The 25,506-nt window shown below is 45.5% G+C and overlaps 1 protein-coding gene across 6 annotated transcripts; it reads right to left on the reverse strand.

Moving 5' to 3' along the window:
• Window positions 1-46: 46 nt before the first annotated feature.
• On the reverse strand, window positions 47-25,070 carry PHYKPL (5-phosphohydroxy-L-lysine phospho-lyase). 6 transcript variants are annotated; one of them, XM_027970044.2, is made up of 13 exons: window positions 24,982-25,070; window positions 24,048-24,166; window positions 22,610-22,769; window positions 19,656-19,730; window positions 18,966-19,053; window positions 18,772-18,888; window positions 17,203-17,285; window positions 16,725-16,950; window positions 3,566-3,720; window positions 3,114-3,203; window positions 1,273-1,403; window positions 672-752; window positions 47-283 (listed from the first exon to the last, which is right to left on the reverse strand). In XM_027970044.2, the coding sequence occupies exons 1-12, from the start codon at window positions 25,038-25,040 to the stop codon at window positions 703-705; spliced, it is 1,353 nt and encodes a 450-aa protein (XP_027825845.1). In that variant the 5' UTR covers window positions 25,041-25,070; the 3' UTR covers window positions 47-283; window positions 672-702. The 6 variants fall into 6 exon arrangements, 3 of the variants coding, with proteins under 3 accessions (XP_027825845.1, XP_042106315.1, XP_060272378.1); XR_006059921.1 differs by having other exon boundaries at window positions 672-3,203; XM_042250381.1 differs by having other exon boundaries at window positions 47-1,403.
• Between the last annotated feature and the right edge of the window lie 436 nt (window positions 25,071-25,506).

Below are 25,506 nucleotides of genomic sequence, written 5' to 3' on the forward strand. Positions count from 1 at the left end.
TCCACGACCTCCTAAGGCATCCTGTCAGGCATAACCACACACTGTCTTCGTCTTTGGTTAGTTTCCTTTAATGACTTGGCCCTGCATAGGACTTGCACAGCTTTAAAGAAAGTGGAGCGGCAGAGGTTTGAGGCAGTTGTTCAAGGAGGTGAAGACAGTACAGTGAGGGTTACCACCTTGAATGGGGATGCTGGCCCAGGCCAGTTGGAGTCTGGAGCACCCTGGAACACCTGTGTTGACTTGCCATTGAAAACGGGATTCTATCCCAGCGAAGTTGTGAAACCTGAAGACGAGAGGGGATACACAAAGGACCAGCTGGATCTGGGCAACAGTGTCCCTCCTGGTTGTCATGTAACGGCCCCATCTGGCAGTGGTATTTGCTGGCTTGGCTGGAGCGCCAAGTCTAGGGACTGAGACCTAAGATGCAGCCCTTGTCTGGGGCCTGGGTGGATATAGCCTCACAAAAGTTCTGTATCTTATAGAGGAACTGGCTGGGGAAGGAAATAGCTTTTCAGGGGTGAGCGATGTGGAGCTCAAGGTACCTAGAGCCTCCCAGTGTTGAAATTAACCTGTGGGAAAGATACACCACTTGGAACAAATACAGGAGCTGCTGATGGATGGTAAGGAAGCCAGCTCTGAGTCTTCTGGGAACAAGAAGCAAGGCCACTTACCTAGAGAAAGATACCTCTCAGCAGGGCTGCCTCAGGAGTGGAGCCTTAGGGTCTCACAACTTCTCACTTTCTCTTCCATGTCTGAAAAATACCACAGGACCACTCAGAATGGTCCACCTTCAAAAATACATTCCCTTTTCCCAGCAGGTCCCGTTCCAAATGTCTCTACTAGGGAGAACTGGGGGCAGTACAGTAGAAAGTAATCTGGTTGGGGATGGTGGGGTGGTTGCCCCTGGGCTGTAGGGGAGTCGACGGGAGACCAATGTGGTAAGGGATCTCACGTTGAATCTGTCCTGAGCGCATCTCATTTTAGCCACTTAGCAACTGAAAAACAAAGCTGCTGCCACCTGTCTCAGGGAAGCTATGAGGGTATAAGAAGCTATAAGATATAATGGAAATCTCCCACTGTGGTTCTGACAGTTGGGCCCAGCCCTGCTTTCCCTTGTCCTGCATGCCACACTGGTGCCTGCCCAGGGCTCCGAGTTTTGGGGGCACAGGCAGGAATAGGCCTCCCCACTCCTTGCACTGCTCAGAGGACACCTGGCTCAGCTGTTAGACCCCTGTCCCTGGGCATCCTGGGAGGTTGTGGCTCCAGGCTCACCTGTCAGGATGGCATCTAGCTTTGCTACCACGTATCGTGCGTTGTCCAAGCTGAAACACATCGGGGGCTTAAACTTGAGTACATTCCTCCCAGGCCCGTCCGTGCTCAACAAAATGTAGTTCTCCTTAAGCCTGTGAGGGTAGGACACAGCAGATCCTGCTGCCCACCAGCCAAGGGCGCTTCATACAGATCTTCAGACTTCTCAGCCTGGTGTTGGCAGCCATACTGCTCTCAGAACCCACCTAAGCCAGTTCCCACCAAAATAACAGCACTGGCCAACCCCCACCCAGATTCCTGACCAACTCTGTGGCCTAGCATCAAAGACAAGCACAGCAATCCCATCTGAGGTGCCCTGAGGCTGCTGCCACCCCCCAACCTCCGCCCCCAGAGCAGGGGTCTTGCTTCATCCATCCCTAGAGGCCCAGTGTAAGCCAAACAGAATGGCCGTGGGGCTACAACGTGGATGTCAAGATGCCCTGCTTTTTCCATTTCGACATATGGTTTATGTCCTGCATGGTTTACTTTTTGTCATAGGAAGGGTCCAGCATTCACAAATAGAATAGTGCAGTGAATTCATGTAACCTAGCTTCAGTAACTCCTGCCACCCCCTTCTCTACCCTGCCCCCAGACTATCTTGTAACTCCAGGCTGGACTATCCAGTTTTAATTTCCAGTTCTTTTTGGAAGATGACTTTACTCTCTTCAGCATTATCACTGGTACCTAGTAATAACTTTTAATAGTCCACATTTACACTTTTAACCCAGGAAGGTATTTTGGCCTCTCAGAGAAGGGGTCTGATGTGACTATTTACATTCTCTGACCCACTGCTCTCATTTTTAAAGTGTATTTTATGTAAGTCTTATCAGGAACAGTGTCCTCAGCCTGCCTCTGGCTCCCTTATCCCATCCCGGTCTTCCTGGCACTGACAACAGCCATGCTAGAAAGCCCAGGTTCTGACTTCAAATCCAGCTCTGGCTCCTCCTAGCAGGGTGACTGCCGGTGAAACACTGGCACTGCTGTCACTCAACTGGAGAGACTACACGGGGCTGGGGGGTGGGGTGCAGAGAGGGGTGCTTGTAAGGTGGAGGCAGGCAGGCTTGGCTGAAGAGCTGGCTCCCTCTTTCCCAGAGATCATTCTGAATTCCCGAGTCCTGAGGCTCCCTGAGAGAACTGGTGGGCAAGCTGGTGGATGTGCTTCAGCAGAAAGGCAAGGGTTGGGTGGCCATGCAGGAGGGGTCAGCCTCCAAATCCATGTGGAGAGATTTTTACATCAATATAGTTTGTATGAATTCAAAACAGAATGGATGCACATTTTACAACTTGAATAAGAATACACATCAAACACTAGATGGGTTTTCCAAGGTGGGGGAAGTGGGTAGGAGTAAAGAATGGAAGAAAAAAGGGAATAACTAAACAAGAAGGGGAAGGGTCCTGGGGCTCAAGTGAACATGCAAGCCAGGGTCGGGAGTGAGGGCTTCTGAGTCTCGAGATGCCATGCCGAGTCCTCAGACACTCCCCGCCGAGATGAGCAGGAGTCCATCTGAAAACCTCTAGCAATAGGGAGTCTGCTTCTGCCACAGTCCCAGCTGTGGCTCTGGAGAAGCTGCTTCTCTCAGGCAGCCTGGGGCTGTGAAATGCAGGCTTGTGGCTGCCTGGGTCTGAGAGCTCCAGCAGCTTTGGTATTGTCTTGGTCGAAGTGGCTGCTCAGGCTGGGAATGGCCTGCACTCTGTGGGCCCAGCATGTGTGGGGGCGTGGGTCAAAAAGGAGAGGCAAGGGGGGAGCTCTTTCCCAGTCAGAGCAGTAAATACTACAAAGGCAACTTGTTTCAAGGAAAAAATACCTGGACACCACGTAGTCAGCCTCTTCGGTTGCTGGCATTCTTGTGGCCTCATCTTTGATCAGATCCACACCAATGAAGAGCCCAACACCCCTGGAGCAGAAGGTGACATCTCAGGAGACAAGGCTGCCTGGGTCTCAGCCAAGCCCCTGTCAGAAAGCTGACCAGGGCTCACACCTCTACCTCCCACGGAGGCTGAGAGTTGTAGGAACCCTCAGAGGGTGGTCAGTACCAGGAACTAAATGATAGGGAGGAACCCTCAGTGTGGACAGAGTAAAGTCTGATTCTGGCTTTACCACCCCACCTCCCGCCAGGTGCCATCTTGGGCAAGAGCACCTATAGGTGCTTCAGTTTCTCCTCAATAAAAGTTGCCACCATCCCAGGTGGGGTGACAGGGTGAATGAAGGAACCATACCAGGCCCCTGGCAGATAATGACTGCTGTTTTTAGCCTCACCTGATGTCTCCAAGAATGGGATGTTTGGCTTTCTGCTGTCCAAGGAGCTCCATCAGGAAGCTGCCCACACAGGCTGCGTGAGCCTGCAGCTGCTCCTTCTCCAAGACATCCAGGACGGCCAGCCCCACAGCACAGGACACTGGGCTGCCCCCAAACTAAGCCAGGGGACAAAGGGCAGTTCAGGTGCCCAGCAGAGTGGGCCATGCCCCAGGGAGCGTGAGGGGCAGCAGAACTGCCACACACATTCCAAAGGCAGATGAGGACAGGCATGAACCAATGACTCAAGTGTTCTGGGCAGCAGATGGGGTTCTCTTGAGGCCCCATGGGTCATCCCCACCTGTCCAGGTACTAATGGAGATGCATTAGCAGGGATCCAGTAAGAAAGCCAGGGGTGCAGCAGGTTCCCCAGGAAGATGCAAAAATCAGAAGAGAGGGTGTTCTGGGCATTCTCAAAGAACTGGTTTTTGTCAGAAGGCTTCCGGGTCCCATCTCATGGACTGGACCCAGGCCCACTTCATTGTACTACCCATCACCTCTTCCAAGGAGAATCAAGAGCAACATGCCAGAGCCACACCCAGGAAAAGTCACTCTGTAGTTTTAGCTCACAGCTTTACCGGCTGAGCTCAAGGTAGATTTTAGGGCGTACATCACAAGCTGGCTGCCTGTGAGCCAAATGGAGCCTGAGGATTCATTTTGTTTGGCTTGTGTGGCATAATTAAAGGTTTTGAATTAGGTATTAATGTCTTAAAAGAAGAGACTTCACATAAAAATATGTTATGTCTGACTTAAACCTAGACTATCTGGCTAGGGGACCTCCTACAGACCATCTTTTTTTTTTTTAAGTGAATCTTAAAACCTTTACTGAGGTATAGTATACATACCCAGGTGGTGCTAGTGGTAAAGGACCCACCTGCCAATGCAGGAGACATAAGATCCCTGGGTTAGGGAGATCCCCTGGAGGAGGGCCTGGCAATGCACTCCAGTATTCTTGCCTGGAGAATTCCATGAACAGAAGGGCCCAGTGGGCTATAGTCCATGGGGTCGCAAAGAGTTGGACACGACTGGAGCAACATACATACAATAAACTGCATATATTTTAAGTGTATATAGTTCAGTGTGACTTGACAAATCTATGCTTAGTTGCTCAGTTGTGTCTACCTCATATGACAAATGTATATACCTGTAGAAACTCCACTACCATGAAGATATAAAACATTTCTACCATTCCCCAAGCTTCCTTGTGCCCCTCTCCACTACTGGCCCAGGTAACCACCGACCTGCTTTCTCGCCACAGTTTTGCCTTTTCTGGAATGTTATATGAATAGAATCACAAAATATGAACACTTTTGTGCTTAGCTTTTGCTCAATGTTTTTAAAAACTTAATATGTGTATTGGTAGTTTGTTCATTTTATGGCTGTATAGTATTCCACTGTATAGACATACTACAATTTGTTTATCCAAATTCCTGCTGATAGACTCGGCTTATTTTGATTTCTGTCTATTTATGAATAAAACTTATCAATTTATAATAAAGTCTTTTTGTTAACATATGGTTTCATTTCTCTTAGGTAAATACCTAGGAACGGAACTGCTAGACTGCTTGATAAATGTACATTTAACTTTATAAAAAATGTGAAACTGTTTTCCAAAGTGGTTGTGTACCATATTACACTTGTACCATTAGTCTATGAAATCCCAGGAACTCCACATCCTCAAAAACATTTGGAATTGTGGCATTTTTAATTGCAGCTATTCTAATGGGTATGTAGTGGTATCCTGTAGACCATCTTGGAAATTTGGGTGCAAAATCTCATACCTGAGATCATAAAAACCTTCCTAGGTGATTCTGCTATGAGGCAGCTTTCTGATAATGTCACAACAAATTATATGTGGAATGGACACAGGGGATGAATTGAGGTTACTAACTGTATATTATTACCAACTGTGAACTCATTACAAGGTGGTATGTTCCACTCATAGTGTCATTGTGTTTTGTTTTTTTTTTTTTTGATGTGGACAATTTTAAAGTCTTTATTGAATTTGTTACAGTATTGCTTCTGTTTTATGCTTTGGTTTTCTGGCCCAGAAAAATGCGGGATCTTTGCTCCCTGACCAGAGATCAAGCCCATGAATTGGAAGGTGAAGTCTTAACCACCAGACTGCCAGCGAAGTCCCTACCCACAGCATCTTTGGTTTACAATTGTGGCCTGGTCAACATGCTGAACTAGCATAGCAGATAGGTCTTTTCCCCAAGATCACCACAGGGGAACAATAGAAGGAAAATGAAAAAAGCCCTGGGCTTTTTCCTAAATGCCCATAGTCCTGGGCATTTAAAAGGCCATGCAGATGTGTAGGGCTATGTTCATACCCCATGCTATGTGCATGTTCAGGAAGCCTGGAAAAGCTCTAAGCTCTTACCACCAGCTAACTTGAGGGTTCACAGAAGAAGGAAATAAAGGCTAAGGCAGAGCTGTCAGCTGCTTGGCTGAGTGTTGAAGGCATGTGCCAACACACACATAGGGCCCCTTGTCAAAGACTGACACAGCTCTTGGTTTCAGGAATGTAAGATGTCTGTCTAGTCATTAGACAATCTCAAATCTAACCAAGCAGAGACTATAGTGGTCACGCATGACAACACAGACTTTACAGAACTAGTTTAGAAAAGGCAATATACAAACAACAAACCATGAGGAAGAAAAATGATTTGCTACATTATATTATTTTCAATGTCTAATTTTCAACAGAAAATTGTGAATCATGAAAGCATGGTCCATATATGGAGCAGTGGTAGTGGTGGGGTAGTATCAATAGAAACTGTTCTAGAGGAAGCTCAATGATGGCCTCATTAGACAAAGACTTTTTCTTTTTTTACACAAAGACTTTAAATCAGATGTTATAAATATGCTTAAACACTAGAAGAAATAGTATCTAAAGAACTAAAAAGCTAAGCATGAATATAGTGTCCTGCCAAATTTGGAATATCAATAAAGAAACTGAATTTATAAAAGAACTCAATAGAAAAGCATAGTAACTGAAATGAAAAATTCACTAAGAGGTCAACAGTAGATGTGATCAGGCAGATGAAAGAATCAGTAAACTTGAAGATATGTCAGGTCTGAAAATCAGAAAGAAAAAAGAATGACAAAAAAATGAACAGAGCCTCAGAGAGATGTGGGACCAAACATTCCAACATATACAAAGGAGAATTCCAGGAGAGGAGAGGGAGAAAGGAGCAAAAAGAATATTTGAAGAAACAATGGTAAGAAACTTAATAAATTTGACTAAAAAAAAAAACCAAACCAAACCCCAACAACTATTTAAACATCCAAGGAACTCAATGAACTCCAAGTAGAATACTCCATACCTAGACACAACATAACCAAACTATCGAAAGACAAAAACCAAGAGGGTGGGTGAAATGGGTTATAGAATACATAAATCACAGGCATGTACTGTACAGCATGGTGACTACAGTTAACAGTACTGGGGACTTTCCTGGCAGTCCAGTGGTTAAGACTCTACTTTCACTTCAAGGGGCACAGGTTTGATCCTTGGTTGGGGAACTAAGATCACACATGCCCGTGGTGTGGCCAAAACAAGCAAACAGGCAGGCAGACAAGTAATACTGTACTGTATACTTGAAAGCTGCTAAGAGAACAGACCTTAAAAGTTCTCATTACAAGGAAAAAACACTACCTTTTTGGTGAGGGATGCCAAGTAGACTTACTGTGGTTACCATCTTGCAACATACACAGATGGTGAATCATATGGTACACCTGAAACTAATATGATGTTGTATGTTAATTATACCTCAAAAAAAAATTGAAATTATCGAGAAGCAACTCATCTCATACAAGAGATCCTCAACAAGATTAATAGCTGATTCCTCACCATTGTTGTTTCTAGTTGCAAAATCATGTCCGACTGTTTTGTGACTCCATGGACTGTAGCCCATCAGGTTCCTCTGTCCATGGGGTTTCTCAGGCAACAATACTAGAGTGGGTTGCCATTTTCTTCTCCAGGGGATCTCAACCCAGGGATCAAACTTGGGTCTCCTGCATTGGCAAGCAGATTCTTTACCACTGAGCTACCAGGGAAACATTTTGGAAACCCTAAAAGCCAGAAGACAGTGGGCTGGCCTATTCAAAGTGATGAAAGAAAAATACTGTCAGTCCAGAATTCTATATAAAGTAAAAGTATCCATCAAATATAAAGGAGATGGGAATTCCCTGGGGGTCCCATGGTTAGGAGTCCACGTTCTCACTGCCAAGGGCCTGAGTTCAATCCCTATAGGGAAACTAACAGCCTACATCCTGCAAGCCGCATGGTGTGGGGAAAAAACTTTCAAAAAAGATAAAGGAGAAACTAAGATAATTCTAGATAATCAAAAAACTGAAAAAATTTGTCAGCAGCAGATCTACTTTACATGAAATACTAACAATATTTCTTCAGTGAAAGGACATCAGACAGTAACTCAAATCCCACAAGTAGGTTGAAAGCGAGAGAGTAAATGTATGCCATGCAAGCAGAAACCAAGAGAGCTGGGGTGGCTATTGTAATATTCGACATAAAAGACTTGCAAGATTAAAACTGCTATTAGCAACATAGAAAAACATTTTATAATGATAAAAGAGTTATGTATTTAATAATAGAGCCCCCATCCAATTAAAATAAATTTATATTAAAAAAATTAGAGCCCCCAAATACATAAAACAAAAACTGAACTGAAAGGAGAAATATAGAACTCAACAAAAATGGTTGGGCGTTCAATCTCTCATTTTCAGTAAGAAACTAGACAGAAGATCAACCAGGAAATAAGCCTGAACAACACTATAAGCCAATTAGATTTAACAGATATATACAGAACACTCCACTTCAAAAAAGCAGCATAAATACTCTTCTCAAGTGCACATGGAACATTCTCCATGATAGACTATATATATTAGACCATAAAACAAGTGTTGATATATTTTAAAAGTCTGAAATCCTAGAATGTATCTTTTCTCACCACAGCAGAATAAAACTAGAAACAAAGAACAAAGAAAAACTAAAAAGTATGTAGAAATTAACTGAAACAATGGGTCAAAGAAGTCATAAGGAAGATTAGGACATATTTAGAGATAAAGGAAAAAGGAAAAAAGCACAACATACCTAAACTCGTGGGATGCAATAAAAGTACTGCTTACAGAAAACTTGGTTTCTGTAAATACTTTTGTTAAAAAAAGCGCAAATGAATGACCCCATGGACTGCAGCCTTCCAGGCTCCTCCGTCCATGGGATTTTCCAGGCAAGAGTACTGGAGTTGGGTGCCATTGCCTTCTCTGACTTTCACTTTAAGAAAGTATAAAAGAGAAGAGCAAACTAAACCCAAAGCAAAAAGAAAGAAAATCATAAAGACTATATAGTGGAAATAAACAGAAATATAGAAAAACAAAAGAAAAAAAAATCAACAAAACCGAAAACTGATTCCTTGAGAAAATCAACAAAATTGACAGACATCAGTGAGACTGACAAAGATAAAAATGAGTCAAATTATGAAGATCAGGAATGAAAGAGGATATATCACTGCCAATCTTATACAAGTAAAAATGAGTTCCTATGGGGAATAATATGAACATATGTCAACAAGCTAGACAACTTCGATGAAATAGACAAATTCCCAGAAAGATAAAAAGTATTAACACTGCTTTGAGAAGAAATAGAAAATCTGAATAGACCTGAAGCAAGTAAAAGCAACTAATCAGTAATAAAAAAAAAATCCCACAAAGCAACTGGTGAATTCTACCAAAATGTTTAAAGAATTACCACCAATCTTTCAGAAAGTCTTCCAGAAGACACAAGAGGCATGACCACTTCCTGCCTCATTTTTTGAAACCAGTGTTACTCTGATACCAAAACCAGACAAAGATATCCCAAGAAAACTATAGATCAATATCTCTTAAGAACTAGATGTAAAATCCTCCAAAAATATAATAACAAATTGAATCTGGCAACATATAAAAAGGATTATACACCATGATCATGTGGACTTAATCTCAGGAATGTAAATACTAACCATATTAATAGGATGAAGGACAAAAAAAAATCAAACAATCATTACAATAAATGAAGAAAGAGAATTTGACAAAACTCAACAGCTTTTCCAGATTTCCCTGGTGGTCCAGGGGTTAAGAATTTGCCCTCCAAAACAGGGGGCATGGGTTTGATTCCTGGTTGGGGAACTAAGATCTCACACTAGATCTGTGGGGCAACTAAGCGCGTGTGTCATAACTACTAAGCCTGTATGCTCTGGAGCCTGTACTCTACACCTACAGAAAAGCGTGCACCCTAGGAAAGCCTGTGGATCACAACTAAGACCCAATACAGCCCCAAAAACCCCAAACAGCCTTTCATTATAAAAGCTCTCAACAAATTAGGGAAAAAAGGAACTTCTTCAACCTGATAAAATGCTTCTATGAAAAACTCACAGCTAAAAAAAAAAAAGAAAAACTCACAGCTGATATTATACCCGATGGTGAAAGACTGAACATTATTTCCCTAAGATTAGGAACAAGACAAGATGTCTACCTTTGCTATTTCTAGTCAACATTATACTGGAGATTCTCGGGCAGTTAGGCAAGAAAAAGAAATTAAAGGCATTCAGAATAGAAAGGTACAAGTAAACTATTTCTATTCATAGATGACATGACTTTGTACATAGAAAATTCTCAAGAATCTGTAAAAAACTATTAGAGCTAATAAATGCACTCAGTAAGGTTGCATGATACAAGATTGATATCCAAAAATCATCTACATTTCTATATACCATAAATGAAGAATCTTAAAGTAAGATGAAGAAAACAATTCCATTTATAAAGCCATAAAAAATAATACTTAGGAGTAAACTAAGACTTTTACAGGGAGTTCCCTGCAGTCCAGTGGTTAAGACGCCATGCTTCCACTACGGGGGGTGCGGGTTTGATATCAGGTCAGGGAACTAAGATCCTGCATGCTGTGTAGGATGCAAATTTTTTTCATCATTTTATGAAGAAAATTATGAACATCACTGAAAAAAATCAAAAGACCTACATAAATGGACAGATATGTTTATAGATTAGAAGACTTAATACTGCTAAGACGGCAATACTCTCCAAATTGATCTACAGCTTCAATGCAATCACTTATCAAACTCCAAGCTGCTTTTTAGATGGAAATTGACAGGCTGATTCTGAAAATTCACAATGAAATGCAAGGGACCCAGAACAGACAAAACAATCTTCAAAAAGAAGAACAAAGACTGGAGGACTAACAGTTCTTGATTTTAAAACATACTACAAAGTATAGTAGTCTAGACTATGTGGAACTGGCAAGAGGGTAGATATACAGATCAATAGAACACAGCTGAAAGTTTATAAAGAAACCATTAAATCCATATAGTTATGATTGGTTGATTCCTGACAAGGGTGCTAAGACCACTTAATGGAGTAAAATATAACAAAGAATAGTCTTTTCAGCAAAAAAGTATTGGGACAACTGGATGCCAAGCTGAGTAACTCCAGCTCATACCATCTGAAAATTAGCTCAAAGTGGATCTAAGACCTAACTATAAGAACTAAAACTAGAGAATTTTTAGAGGAAAATACAGGTATAAATCCTCCTGATCTTTGATTAGGTAATGGTTTGTTAGCTATGACTCCAAAGTACAAGCAACCAGAGAAAAAATAAACTGGACTTCATCAAAATTAAAAACTTTTGTGCTTCAAAAGAAGACAACTCAAAGGGAGAAAATTTTATGTTTGATAAGAACATAAAAAAACTAGTATTTAGGATATATAAAGAAATATTAAACTCAGCAAAAAAAAGGAAAAGACAAGTAACCCAATTTAAAAATGTGCAAAGGATATATTATTTCAAATACATATGTCATATATATTGGAATCTCCTTCAAGAATCACATCCTTGTCATGGTAAAGGGGCTTGTGTAACTCAATAAAGCTATGGCCCCACACCTTGTAAGGCCACCCAAGACAGACGGGTCACAGTAAACAGTTCCAACACAACGTGGTCCACTGGAGGAGAAAATGGCAACCCACTCCAGTATTCTTGCCATGGGAACCTCATGAACAGTATGAAAAGGCAAAAAGATATGACATTGGAAGATGAGACCCCCTGACTGGAAGGTGTCCAATATGCTACTGGGGAAGAGCAGAGGGCAATTACTAATAGTTCCAGAAAGAGTGAAGCAGCTGTGCCAAAGTGGAAATGACACTCAGTCGTGGATGTTTCTGGTGGTGAAAGTAAAGTCTGATGCTGTAAAGAATGATATTGCATAGGAACCTGGAATGTTAGGTCCATGAATCAAGGAAAATTGGACATGGTCACGCAGGAGATAGGAAGAATGAATATTGACATCTCAGGAATCAGTGAACTAAAATGGATAGAATGGGCAAATTTAATTTGGATGACCATTATATCTACTACTATGGGCAAGACTCCCTTAGAAGAAATGGAGTAGCCCTCAGAGTCAACCAGAGAGTCTGAAATGCAGTACTTGAGTGTAATCTTAAAAACAAGAGAATGATCCTGGTTTGTTTCCAAGGCAAATCATTCAACATCACAGTGATCCAAGTCTGTGCCCAACCACTGACGCCAAAGAGGTTGACCAGTTGACCTACAACAGCTTCTAGCACTAACACCAAAAAAAGATGTCCTTTTTATCATAAGAGATTGGAATGCTAAAGTAGGAAGTCAAGAGATACCTGGAATAACAGGCAAGTTTGGCCTTAGAGTACAAAATGAAGCTGGGCAAAGGCTAACAGAGTTTTGTCAAAAGAACATGCTGGTCATAGGAAATGCCCTTTTCGAACAACCCAAGAGATGACTCAGTCTCTGAAATCAGACTGATTATGTTCTTTGCAGCCAAAGATGGAGAAGCTCTATACAGTCAGCAAAAACAAGACCTGAAGCTAACTGTAGCTCAGATCAACTCCTTATTGCAAAATTCAGGTTTAAGTTGAAGAATGTAGGGAAAACCACTAGGCCATTCAGGTATGACCTAAAAAAAAAAAAAACCCTTATGATTATACAGTAGAGGTAATGAATAGGTTCAAGGGATTAGATCTGGTAGACAGAGTGCCTGAAGAACTATGGATGGAGGTTTGTAACACTGTATAGGAGGCAGTGACCAAAACCATTCCAATAAAAAGAAATGCAAGAAGGCAAAGTGGTTGTCTGAGGAGGCTTTATACATAGCTGAGGAAAGAAGAGAAGTGAAAGGCAAGGGAAAAAGGGAAAGATACACAAAACTGAATGTAGAGTTGCAGAGAATAGCAAGGAGAGATAAGACGGCCTTCTTAAATGAACAATGCAAAGAAACAGAGGAAAACAATAGAATGGGAAAGACTAGAGATCTCTCCAAGAAAACTGGAGACATCAAGGGAACATTCATGCAAGGACCAGCATGATAAAGGACAGAAACAGTAAGGATCTAACAGAAGCAGACAAGATTAAGAAGAGGTGGCAAGAATATACAGAAGAACTGTACAAAAAAGGTCTTGATGGCCCAGATAATCATGATGGTGTGGTCACTCATCTAGAGCTGGACATGAAGCTGGGCAAAGGCTTCATGGGCAAAAGCTGGAGTATGAAGTCAAGTGGGCTTTAGGAATATTACTATGAGAAAAGCTGGTGGTGGTGACAGAACTCCAGCTGAGCTATTTCAAATCCTAAAGGACAAAGTTGTTCAAGTGCTGCATTCAATATGTCAGCAAATTTGGAAAACTCAGCAGTGGCCACAGGACTAGAAAAGGTCACTTTTCATTCTAATCCCAAAGAAAGGCAATGCAAAAGAATGTTCAAATTACTAAACAACTGTGCTCATTTCACATGCTAGCAAACTTATGCTTAGAATCCTTTAGGCTAGGCTTCAGCAGAATGTGAACCGATAACCTCCAGATGTATAAGCTGGGTTTCAAAGAGGCAGACGAACCAGAGATCAAACTGCCTATATTTGTTGGATCATAGAGAAAGCAAGGGAATTTCAGAAAAACATCTACAGCTGCTTCATTGACTACTCTAAAACCTTTGACTGTGTAGACCACAACAAACTGTGGAAAATTCTTTAAAAGAAATAGGAATACCAGAGCACCTTACTTGTCTCCTGAGAAACCTGTATACAGGTCAGGAAGCAACAGTTAAAGCCAGACATGGAACAACAGACTGGTTCAAAATTAGGAAAGGAGTACGTCAAGACTGTATATTGTCACTGTGTTTATTTAACTTATATGCAGAGTACATCAAGAGAAATGCTGGGTTGGATAAATCACAAGCTGGAATCAAGATTGCCAGGGGAAATACCAACAACCCCAGATATGAAGAGGATACCACTCTAGAGAAAGTGAAGAGGAACTAAACAACCTCTTGATGAGGGTGAAAAAGGAGAGTGAAAAAGATGGCTTGAAACTCAGCATTTAAAAAACTAAGATCATGGCATGTGGTCCCATCACTTCACGGCAATGGAAGGGGATAAAATGGAGGCACTGACAGATTTATTTTCTTGGGCTTCAAAATCACTGCAGACTGTGACCACAGCCATGAAATTAAACGATACTTGCTCCTTGGAAGGAAAGCTATGACAAACCTAGACAGCTTATTAAAAACCAGAGACATCACTTGGCTGACAAAGATCTGCATAGTCAAAGCTATGGTTTTTCCAGTAGTCATAGATGGATGTGAAAGGTGGGACCATAAGGAAGGCTGAATGCTGAGGAACTGATGCTTCTGAATTGTGGTGCTGAAGAAGACTCTTGAGAGTCCTCTGGACTGCAAGGAAATCAAACTAGTCAATCCTAAAGGAAATCAACCCTGAATACTTATTGGAAGACTGATGCTGAAACTGAAGCTCCAATACTTCAGATACCTCATGTGAAGAGTCTACTCACTGGAAAAGACTTGATGCTGGGAAAGATAGTAGGCTAAAGGAAGAGTGGGTGGCAGAGAATGAGGCAGTTAGGTAGCATCACCAACTCAATGGAAATGAATTTGAGCAAACTCTGGGAGAGAGTAGAGGACAGAAGAGCCTGGTACGCTGCAGCCCTTGGGGTCACAAAGAGTTGGACACAACTTAGCAACGGAACAAGAACAACAACATATTGGAATATATATGTCATATACATTGGAGTGTGTGTGTGTGTATGGCCGATAAGCACATAAGAGATTCTCAACACCACTGGCCATCAGGCAAATGCAAATCACATTAAGATACCACTTCACACTCACTAGTATGGCTATGATAAAAGACAGAAAATAAATGCTGGAGAGTATACGGAAAAACTGGAACCCTCATAAATTGCATGTAAAGTGGTATAGCTGCTTGGAAAAAGTCTGTCATTCCTTGGAAAGTTAAACTTAGAGTTGCCATGTAACCCAGCAATTTCATTCATAGGTATATGCTCCAAAGAACTGAAAACATATGTCCATACCAAAACATCCACACTGAATGGTCAACTGCAGTATTACTCATAATAACCAAGGAAGGCAAATAGCTAAAACGTTAACTGAAGAACAGATAAATGAAACATGATATGCTCATACAATGAAACATTATTCATTCAAAAAAAGGAATGAAGAACTGATTCATGCTATGACAATGGATGGATCTTGAAAATACTGCGCTTTGTGACAGAAGTCAGACAGAAACAGTCACATATTGTGTGGCTCTACTTATGTGAAATGTCAAGAACCGGCAAATCTACAGAGACAGAAAGAAAGTTAGTGATTGCCAGGATTTGTAGAGAGAAGGCAATGGGGAGTGACTGCTAATGGGTATGGGGATGCTTTGGGGGGTGATTGAAAATGTATAATAACGAAAACTAAGACAGTGGTAATGCCTGTACAATGGACTTCCCTGGTAGCTCAGCTGGTAAAGAATCTGTCTGCAATGCAGGAGACCCCGCTTTGATTCCTGGGTCGGGAAGATCCCCTGGAGAAGGGAATGGCTACCCACTCCAGTATTCTTGCCTGGAGAATTCCATGGACAGAGGAGCCCTGGAGGGCTACAGTCCATGGGGCTGCAAAGAGTTAGACACCAGTGACTAACACTTTCACTACTTTCATACAAGTACTGAATTATGTTGTACACCTGAAACAAATGTCAATTATAACTCAATCAAGAAAAAGATTCAATTCCCAATGAACATACAAAAAAAAAATACACATATACTGGGAATTCCCTGGCAGTCCAGTGGTTAGGGCTCTGTGCTCTCACTGCTAATGGCGCAAGTTCAATCCTTGGTAGAGGAACTAAGATCCCTCAAGCCAAGTGGCATGACACCCCTTAAAAATACACACATACTTAATAGCTTCATAATATCTGAAGTAAAAATTAATAGTATTATGAGAAAAAGTTGATCATTTTTCATCATAGTGTGATATTTAAATAATCCTTAATTATTAATAGATTAAGTAGAAAAAAAATCCAGCAAGAATATAGAAGATTCAAACAACATAATTAACAAGTGTGACTCAAGAGATATTCAGAGAGTCTGGCAAACAACATTTAGAGAACCCACAATTTCCTAAGGACATGTAGAACAATCAAATACCAGATCACCTCACCATATTTTATAGAAAAAATATCAAAAGAAAAAGTGGTAATAAGTCAGAAGTTAATAAAAAGATTTGAAAAAACTAGAATTGAATGATAATGTAGTGGTTCTTACACTTTTGGTCTTAGAACCTTTTATACTCCCCAAATTTGTGAGGAAGCTGAAAAGGTTTTGTTTATATGGGTTATATCTATTAATATTGATGAAAAATAATTATATTTACCAAAAAACTAGTGAGTAGTAGTGAGAAGGCAATGGCACCCCACTCCAGTACTCTTGCCTGGAAAATCCCATGGATGGAGGAGCCTGGAAGGCTGCAGTCCATGGGGTCGCTAAGAGTCGGACACGACTTCACTTTCACTTTTCAATTTCATGCACTGGAGAAGGAAATGGCAACTCACTCCAGTATTCCTGCCTGGAGAATCGCAGGGACGGGGGAGCCTGGTGGGCTGCCGTCTATGGGGTCGCACAGAGTTGGACAACGACCGAAGTGACCTAGCAGCAGCAGCAGCAGCAGCGAGTTTGTTTGTACAGAAGCTACCATGGTGCTTCCTGGTCTGGAGGTTTTACTCACCGTGTTGAAGTACTCAACGCCAGTGGCTTCAAATGCCCTTGCCACAGCTTGTGTTGTGGCCACGCAGGCTACAGGGTGGCCATTGCCTATGGACTTGCCCATGGTGACAATGTCGGGGACGAAGTCTTCCCCCTGCAGCTGGAAGGCCCAGAAGTGCTTGCCTACTCGGCCAAAGCCCACTTGAATCTCGTCTGCAACAAAGACCCCTCCGGCCCTGCGGATGTGCCTGTGGCAGAGGACACACGGCTGATGGGAGACTGTGGTGAGAGGGTGTAAACCAGGAGCTGAGATGTCCTGGGACTCTGAATCCTGGTGTTGCCAAAAGTAAGGTGGGGTCCTGAGGCAGGTATCTGGCCTTTTGGGAGCCACTATTTCTTCAGGGACTTTGACAACTCTGGCAAATAGGCCAGGCTGAGGTTGGAATTTGGAAGCAAGGCTAGGAGACCCCACCCTCAGGCAGCCTCTCCCACCTACTCACCCTGCCACTTCTGGGAAGTAGCCAGCAGGGGGAATGATCTGCCCTCCCACACTGGGCAGAGATTCAGCAAAGAACGCTGCAATCTGTGGAGGAGAAGGGAGTGGCACTGTGGTGGGGCTGAGTGGCAAGCTGGTGCATCTTCTGATGCTGGCTCAGTGCTGGCTCCAAACATGAGTTACTGTTATCACCGTGCCCCCAACTTTGGGCTCCACATCCTATCTGAATATTTGCAATGAAGTTTTTTCAGGCCTCAAATCAATTTTTACCACCTGGCAGTAAGACCCCCTGTACTTAGTGTGTTCCAGATGAAATTCACTGACTTCTCCGCCATAAACCTGTTCCTTCCTTCCCCCGATAAGGTGAATCCCATTCCTCCTAATTAGGACAGAAATCTGGCCCCATCCTTGATCCAGCCACCTTCTTCACCCATCAGCTGGCACAGCTTCTGACTCTTATCCCTGTAACATCTTTGTACCCTCCTTCCCCCTCCTGGGCAGATCTGCTAGTTTCTGCCTTGCCCTCCTGCAGCTGCTTTCTAACTGGACATCTCTTCCAGTCCATCCTTCACTGGCCACCAGGGTAATGCCTCAACCCAGACACTGAGCTCATCATTGTCCTATTTAAAACCCATCACCAACCCTTTTGCTTACGGCAATGACTTCCAAACTCTGCTCTGCCTTGGAGCTGTTTCAGAGGCTACTGCTGCGATAAAGAAAGGACCAGTGGGGTGGGAAACTGGTCACCCACCCATGCTAACCTTCAGAGCAATCTCTTATTAAATCTACTTGATTTAATACAAGTAGGTGCAGAGCATCTGAAATGCGTAAGCCAAGTTTCCCAGCTGATTCTGCCAACCTTTTTGGCTGGTCTTTTCTGTATATCCTGTGTTCAGTTGCCACTGTTTCAGCAAAGTCTTCTAGAGAGCCTTCACACCAATTGCTAGCTGCCTCCCTTCTACTGTTGCTGTGGCTGCTGTTCTTCCAGGGTAAGACAATCTCTCGTCTCCCCACTGCTCAGGCCAACAGGGCCTTTGCAGGGCACCATGTCAGGCTGACACCATTCAAGTGCATCCCCTGGTCCCATTACCTTCTCTCTTAAAATTCTGTAAAGGTCCCCTATAGCCTCTAGCCCCTCGGCTAGAAGGGCACTTGCAGTCCTCTGACCTATGGTCCCGCCTGCCTTTCTAGGCTTATTTTCTGCCTGCACAGCCTGACTCTGCAGTCACATGGTTTCTGCACAGGCCACTGGGCTGTTGAAGATGCCTTTGTCTACCTCCTACCCTGCCTTGAGTGGCTAATGCCTACTTACCTTCTATTACTAAAATTAGTCAGTACCTGCTTCTCCCCCGACAGGCCCACCTTCACACCCACACCAGTCCAGCCTGGACTGCTGGACTCTAGTAATGTCCAGGATATATCTCTACCTAAACTCTCAACTGAACAATTAACCCCACTCCTAGATTCCCACAGGGCAAGCCCTGGTTCCAATTTCTCTCAGGGTTCCCAAGATCCAGTCCAGGGCAAGCAACATTTGCAGCTTGCTGGACCAGAGCTGCATGGATACGGTTACCTTCCTGCCCTTCTCCTGTGCGCTGCTGACCACACGTTTCACCTCACTGGCGTAGGCCACAGCTGGATTGGGGTGGTCTTCCCGGTAGGGGCCCCGGTAGGTATCTGGGAGAGGTGCCTGTGGGGAGGGACAGCGCCACGTCACCCAGGCTGGGGTGCAAGCACCGACCTGTTGCCCACTTGAGCAGCGCATACCACGTGGACCCACTCCTTCTGCCCATCCAGGTCCCGGAACTTGTAGGGGCTGATGTCAATCAGGGAGCTCAGATGACCGTGATAAGCACTGGGGAGGAAAAAGGAGAGGGGACTTAGGCTCGTACCTCCTGGGTGGCCTTGACCACTGTCCATCCATCTCAGGAAACAGTCAGGCAAGACCAAGCTTTCTGACACAGCCCAAGTCCTGGGGCCAGGAATGAGCACAGGTCTTGGAGTCAGCAAGCCTTCCTACAAGGCCACTCATTAGCTATGTAATGGTGGCTAACTGTTAAAATCTTTGGGTTCAGTTCTCTTCTCTGTAAAGTTGGGGCAGGGTGCTCTTTCTCTCTTGTGGTTGTGATTTTAAATGTGATAATGCTCTAACCCTGTGCCTGGGTCTTGCACACAGCAGATACTAAATACACTGGGAGTTACAGTTTTAATACCTAAAATGTGGGACCAATTCTCACCACCTTTTAAAGCATTCTCTGCTTCCCAGAAGCTGTCATAATGGAAGAGATGCCAGGGGAAAGAGAAGCTGGGTATCCGCATGGGGGTGTCTTTGTGGCCAGGTCCTCGTGATCCTCTGCAGGCCCAGGCCTCTCATCTTTCCTTCCCAAGGCACCTAAAGTCAGAGCCTCACTGATTCCCAATAAGCGGCATGCCCATGCTTCTGGAAATGGCACTTACTGATCTAATACCACCACATCCCAGTGTCCTGTGTACTGGCGTGCCAGCCTCAGGGCCAGGTCGTTGGCTTCTGACCTATGACAGAAAAGGTGAACACTTCTTGAGCAGCTGTTCAGGCCTTTCCCTCCTGGATAACTGCTTCCTATAGAGAAACCTGGAGGGGAATGGAGGAACCCTTCTAGCAGCAAGAAGATTCTTAGGACACCATTCGTTAGTCATTCACTTATTCATTCAATAAATATGTATCAAATGCCTTCAATGTGCTAGGAGCTGGGGGCGAAAACATTAAGTAAAACAGGCAGGCCCTGGCCTTCTTGGAACTTACGTTCTAGTATGTGTCACGGAAGCCCTAAAATGCAGACAGAACGATCATTTGGTAAGCACTACAATGGACATAGGGTGTCAAGAACTAGAAGGGGCTCTACCTTTGATAAGGGATGTCCCCCAAAATCCATGTGTTGAAGCCCTAACTCCTAATATCTTAGAATGTGATTGTATTTGGGGACAGGGCCTTTCAAGAGGCGATTAACTTAATATGAGCCCATTTGTGTGCCCCTAAACCAGTATGACTGGTGTCTTTAAAAGAAGACATTTGGACACACAAAGAGACATCAAGGATTGTGCATGACTGGAAAAAGGCCATGTGAAGACAGCGAGGAGGCTGCCACCTGCAATCAAGGAGAGAGGCCTCAAAGAAACCAAACCTGCCAGCACCTTGATCTTGGATTATGACTTCCAGAACTATGAGACAACACATTTCTGTTTAAGCCACCTTGTCTGCAGTGTTTTACTATGGCAGCCAAAGCTGACTAAGGCCATACCTGTAGAGCCTTGAGAATAAAGTTCCTATGCAGAGTGAGCAGCACACAAAGACCCTGTGAAGGAAAAGAGCTCGGGAAACCACAAGACGACAAAAAAGGCCAGGAGAAGCCTGAGAGAGGAAGTGAGGAAGACAGGTAGGGCTGCAGAAGGAGCCTGGGTTTTCTTCTCAGTGCCAGATGAAGCCATCGTCAAGTTTTAATCAGAGAAGGGACATGATTCAGCTCCCATATGAGGAGGAAGCCTCTCTGTGTATCTAATGGAGTAGAAAGCAATTAAGGTGCAAGTGAGGAGAACTAGAAGAAGGACACAAAGATGAGAGCACGTGGTGGCCGTGTGGATGGAGAGAGTTGGATGGAGTTAGGAGCCAACGTGCAGACAGATGTGACGGGCTTAATGCAGGACTGGAAGGAGGGCGCGTTGCTAACTTGAGCAGAGGTGCACACTCCTCTGTCATTTGCCAGGAGAGAGAGGGTGGTGGTGGTGAGGCACAGCCGGCCTTCTGGGGGAAGGTCTGGGGCAGCTGCCTGGGAACGTCAGGGAGAGCAAATGCCACAGTCCCATGCCACGTGTTAGTGAAGTCGGTCAACTCTTGGGTCTGTTGGACAGGTGACGCTAGACATGTTCCAAAGTCAAGTGGGTGGTTGGAGCCTTGAGGCAGAAACACACAGGGAACATCTGGGTCTAAGATACAAATGTGGGAGTCAGCAGCATGTGGACAATATAAAATACACAGGAATGGATGAGATCAGGAAAGGAGAGGGCCTCAGAGAAGATCAGCCCTGAGAAATGGAAGGGGAGGAATCGGCAAAGGAGATAGAGTAGCAGCCAGAAGCTGGCAGAAAACCAGAAGCATGAAATGTTCTGGCAGCAAGACCAGAAAGCACTTCCAGAGAGTGGTAACTATCAATATTACTGAGACACAGGAAGACAAGGGCAGCAGAGAGACCAGGTCTCCGCACTCCTATGCCTCATTATTCTCTGTACTCTTCTCTCCAGGGCCCACTGGGTTGGTTCTGTGTACATGCCTTCACCTGCCATCACTACTCCCAGTGTAGCATCTCCTGTCACCCAGTCACTAAACTGGTGCCTAACGGTGTCCATTCTTGCTCTCCTCCAGCCCTGGTGACAGCACTTACCTGATTAAAGCTCTCTGATGGCTTCCCAATGCTCTTAGGATAAACAAGTACCTTACTTGACTAAAGAAGCCCTGAGTGACAGGCCCTGCCTCCCTCCCCAGTGTCTTCTCCCACGCTCTGCCTTCCTTCAATGGCTGTCTTTCAGTTCAACTGTGCAAATACTCGTCCTGCCACAGGGCCTTTGCACAGGCTGTTCTGTGTGATGACCAACCTTGACAAGAATACTGCAAATGCAGTTGGCAGCAACCTTTCTTCCTCCTCATCCAGGTAGCCCCCAGTCAGTGCTTAGCCTAACATTACTTCTTCAGGGAAGTCTTCCCCAACCCTCTCAGAGGAGGCCAGCCCCCCTCACTGCTTCTGCTGCTGCTAAGTCACTTCAGTTGTGTCGGACTCTGTGCAACCCCATAGACGGTAGCCCACCAGGCTCCCCTGTCCCTGGGATTCTCCAGGCAAGAACACTGGAGTAGGCTTCCATTGCCTTCTCCAATGCATGAAAGTGAAAAGTGAATGTGAAGTTGCTCAGTTGTGTCCAACCCTCAGCGACCCCATGGACTGCAGCCTTCCAGGCTCCTCCATCCATGGGATTTTCCAGGCAAGCGTACTGATTCTCTGTACTTTTCCTCTAGACCAAGACTCCTCCTTGTTATTTTGTATTTCTCTGAAGAATCTTGGATGTTTCTGTTCCTTATGGAGCTGGGATTTTGGCTATAGCTCCCAGCACCATGCCCCTATATTCTTAGAGCAAACAAAGATACATATTACCTTGGTAAGCCCCAAAAACAATCCTACAAGGGAGGTAATGGCACCCCTTACAAAGAGAATAGGAAACTGGATCTGACAGAGAAGCAGCAGGGACTGCAGCTGGGAAGTGTGAGTGCCCAGCACACCGAGGGCTGCCTCTCCCCAGACTCAGTTGGTTACACTATGCTTTGCCCATGTGAGCAAACTGCTGCCTCATCTTTTTACTGGGGGCTGGCCATACCATAGTGCACTTACCCAGAATTCAGGAAATAAAACACACAGAGCTTCTCTGGCAGGGTCTCTGACAGCCTCTGCGCATAATCCACAATGTTGTCGTGCAGGTATCGGCTGTTGGTGTTGAGCACCTGGTTCTGTTCGTGTGCTGCTCGGACCACGAGAGGGTGGCAGTGCCCAACTGCAAGAGGGCCACCTCTATCATACGGCTGGCTCCGATCAGCCAATCCCTCCAGGCCTCCCCCAGCCCCAATCTGTAAACCCAACTAGAGGAGATGCAGTTATGGAGGGAGAGGTACAGAGGAAAGAGGGGAGTCTGAAGACAGAGGTGCCAGTCTGGAAGGGAAGCCCTAGAAAGGAGACCTTGAGATTCCGGCAGAAGGCAAAGTTCTCTAGCAGAAACCTGATCTAGAAGAAGCTTCTTGAGGCCTTGCTCTTGACAAAGATGGGGGGTGGATTTCGGGGATGAAGATGGCATTGGGGTGTCTGCTTGACTTTACCAGTTAGGGAGGCTGGAGGTAATGAGGGCCAACAGCCAAGGATTATAACCAGAGAATGAAGATGACTGGCGGCTCGCCAAGTGTCAGGCACACTCAAAGCAAGTTACATGAATTAACTCAATCCCTCCAAATGCCTGGAGGTGTGTACCTAGTATCATCATGTCCATTCTGCAAATGAGCAAACCGAACAGACTGAAGCTTGCCCAGGACCACAGAGGGAGTAAGTGGAGGACAGGGATATGAACCCAGGAAGAATGAAACTAAATCCCCTGCTTTCAGCTCTACTAACTTCTAATTTCCCTACTGGGTCACTGGACTCCTGTTCCTTCCACCAGCTCTGGTGGCCTCATCTGGTTAACTGAATTCCTACTTAAGTTTCCTCGTCCAGGACCTGAGATGGTTACCAGGGCTAAAGCCTTGCTGTGACTGCCAGGGCCTGGCCAGGGTCCTGTTGGGTTGCTGATCATGGCTAGGCTGACTGCTGTTCTCTGAACTCACCATTAGTTCCAAGTGGAACTGAACCGCTAGACTTAGGTCTTTGACTCCTGCTGGTTTAGCACAGCTTTAGTGGTGTTAAGTCACCCAGTCATGTTGACTCTTTGTGACCCCCATGGACTGTGGCGCACCAGGCTCCTCCGTCCATTGGATTTCCCAGGCAAGGATACTGGAGTAGGTTGCTATTTCCTCTTTCAGGGGATCCTCCCAACCCAGGGATTGAACCCGGGTTTCCTGCACTGCAAACAGGCTTTTTACCATCTGAGCCACCAGGGAAGCATTTTAGCACAGCTAGTGTTTGGATGTTTCCACAGTTTCCATAGAAAGACTGGGTCTCCTCTGCACATGGATGCTGGCTAAGTTGAACCTGAGTTCCCTGAACCTCTCTGCAACCTGAAGATTACCCCTGAACTAGGTTCTGTCTTGGCATCCTCTTCTGCCCCATCCTGAAGTGTGATACTGACCGTGAGCCACATTGTTGATGCAATCGATGTATTCTGCCCCCTGTTCATCATACATGTACTGCCCTTGGCCCCGGACAATCTTAATAGGATCCTCAGGAAAAAAGAGTCTGCAGGAATTGCTGTAGGGACAGGCAACAAATGGACAGCCATGTCTGAAGATCTGAAGGATGAAACCCACCCATCACAGGCCTCCCCCAACATCTTCCCAGTTTCTGGAAAGGACAAAAGCTTGAAGGGCAAGGTGTTGTGCCCCTGCCTCCAGTTCCCCCACTCCACAGGTGGCTGGAAAGGTGAAGGATGGGTTAAGAAGTTGCTAAAACTAAAATTGTTTGTCATTTGAAGACTATGTGGCTTCATACATATATGAATGAATGTGCCCAGAGTCCCCTGGGTCCTGGAAAAAGTGGCTGCTCCAGACCCACGGACTCCCTAGGGCAGTGTCTCTTTGCTGGGAGAGTGAAGAGGGCTGGCTCTCGGCCCTAATGGTCCTTGCTTGCCAAGCCTGCTGCCCTGCTGGGGGCCAGGCCCAAGCTCTAGCCCAAGGCTGCCTCACGCTCCACGTTCACCAAGAGCCCCTCAGACACAGGTCAAGGGTAGACTTTCTCTAAGGATGCCTGTGAGCCGACTCCCCCCACCCCCACCTTTCATCTGGACTTTCAATCCCTTCCTGGGTCTCTGTCTGGCCGGCCCCAGGTCCAGAGAGCAGGCCACCACTGAGGGAGGTCTTCCCCGGCGCCCGGCTGCAGCTGCGAGGCTGGATAAGACGCTGCGGGGGAGGCGCAGGAAGCGACCGCCTGCCACAGGCTGAACGCCGCAGGGTCTCAGGGGCCGTAGGCTCGGGAGCCGGACGAGACCCGGCGGAGCTGAGGCCTGCAGGCTCCGCGCCGGACGTGCGTACGTCGTACGCGCCGCCCCCACGCTGCTGTCTCTGTACCTGAGCAGCCGCCGCCTCAGGGCCAGAGTCGCGGCCTTCCCTCGCTGATCCGCCGCCATAGCGCTCGCGGGCAGTCCCTCCGAGACGCTGGGCGGAGCGCCCGGGCTCCGCCCAAAGCCACGCCCCAGCAGCGGGCCCCGCCCATCGCAAAGCCCGACTCAGAGCTCCTATTTGCCCCGCGGCCCCGCCCCCAGGTGGTCTATTAGGAATTTGTTCCTTAATTAATTTGGCTAGGGTCTGGTGGGCTCCTCATCCCAGCGAAGTTCCATAGACAGTCCCGAGCGGAAGCTGGGTTTGTGCTCGCCTTGCCTAGTGCTGCCCCAGCTCTGGTTTCCGGACAAATCACCAAATCACTGACCTCGCCCTCCCGACCGCTGTGGTTTCCTTCCTCGGGAAGTGTACCCTGGTGATCCCGCCGCTGCTCCTGCACCCGAAGGGGCTCTGAGCTTCGGGAGGCTTCACCTGGAGCCTCAGGCCGAGTCCCTGAGTTGCCTCCCCCCCACCCCCTCAACCCCCGGCCCTCCA

The sequence above is a fragment of the Ovis aries genome, chromosome 5 (assembly GCF_016772045.2).
Source record: "Ovis aries strain OAR_USU_Benz2616 breed Rambouillet chromosome 5, ARS-UI_Ramb_v3.0, whole genome shotgun sequence".
Classification (NCBI taxonomy): Eukaryota; Metazoa; Chordata; class Mammalia; order Artiodactyla; family Bovidae; genus Ovis; species Ovis aries.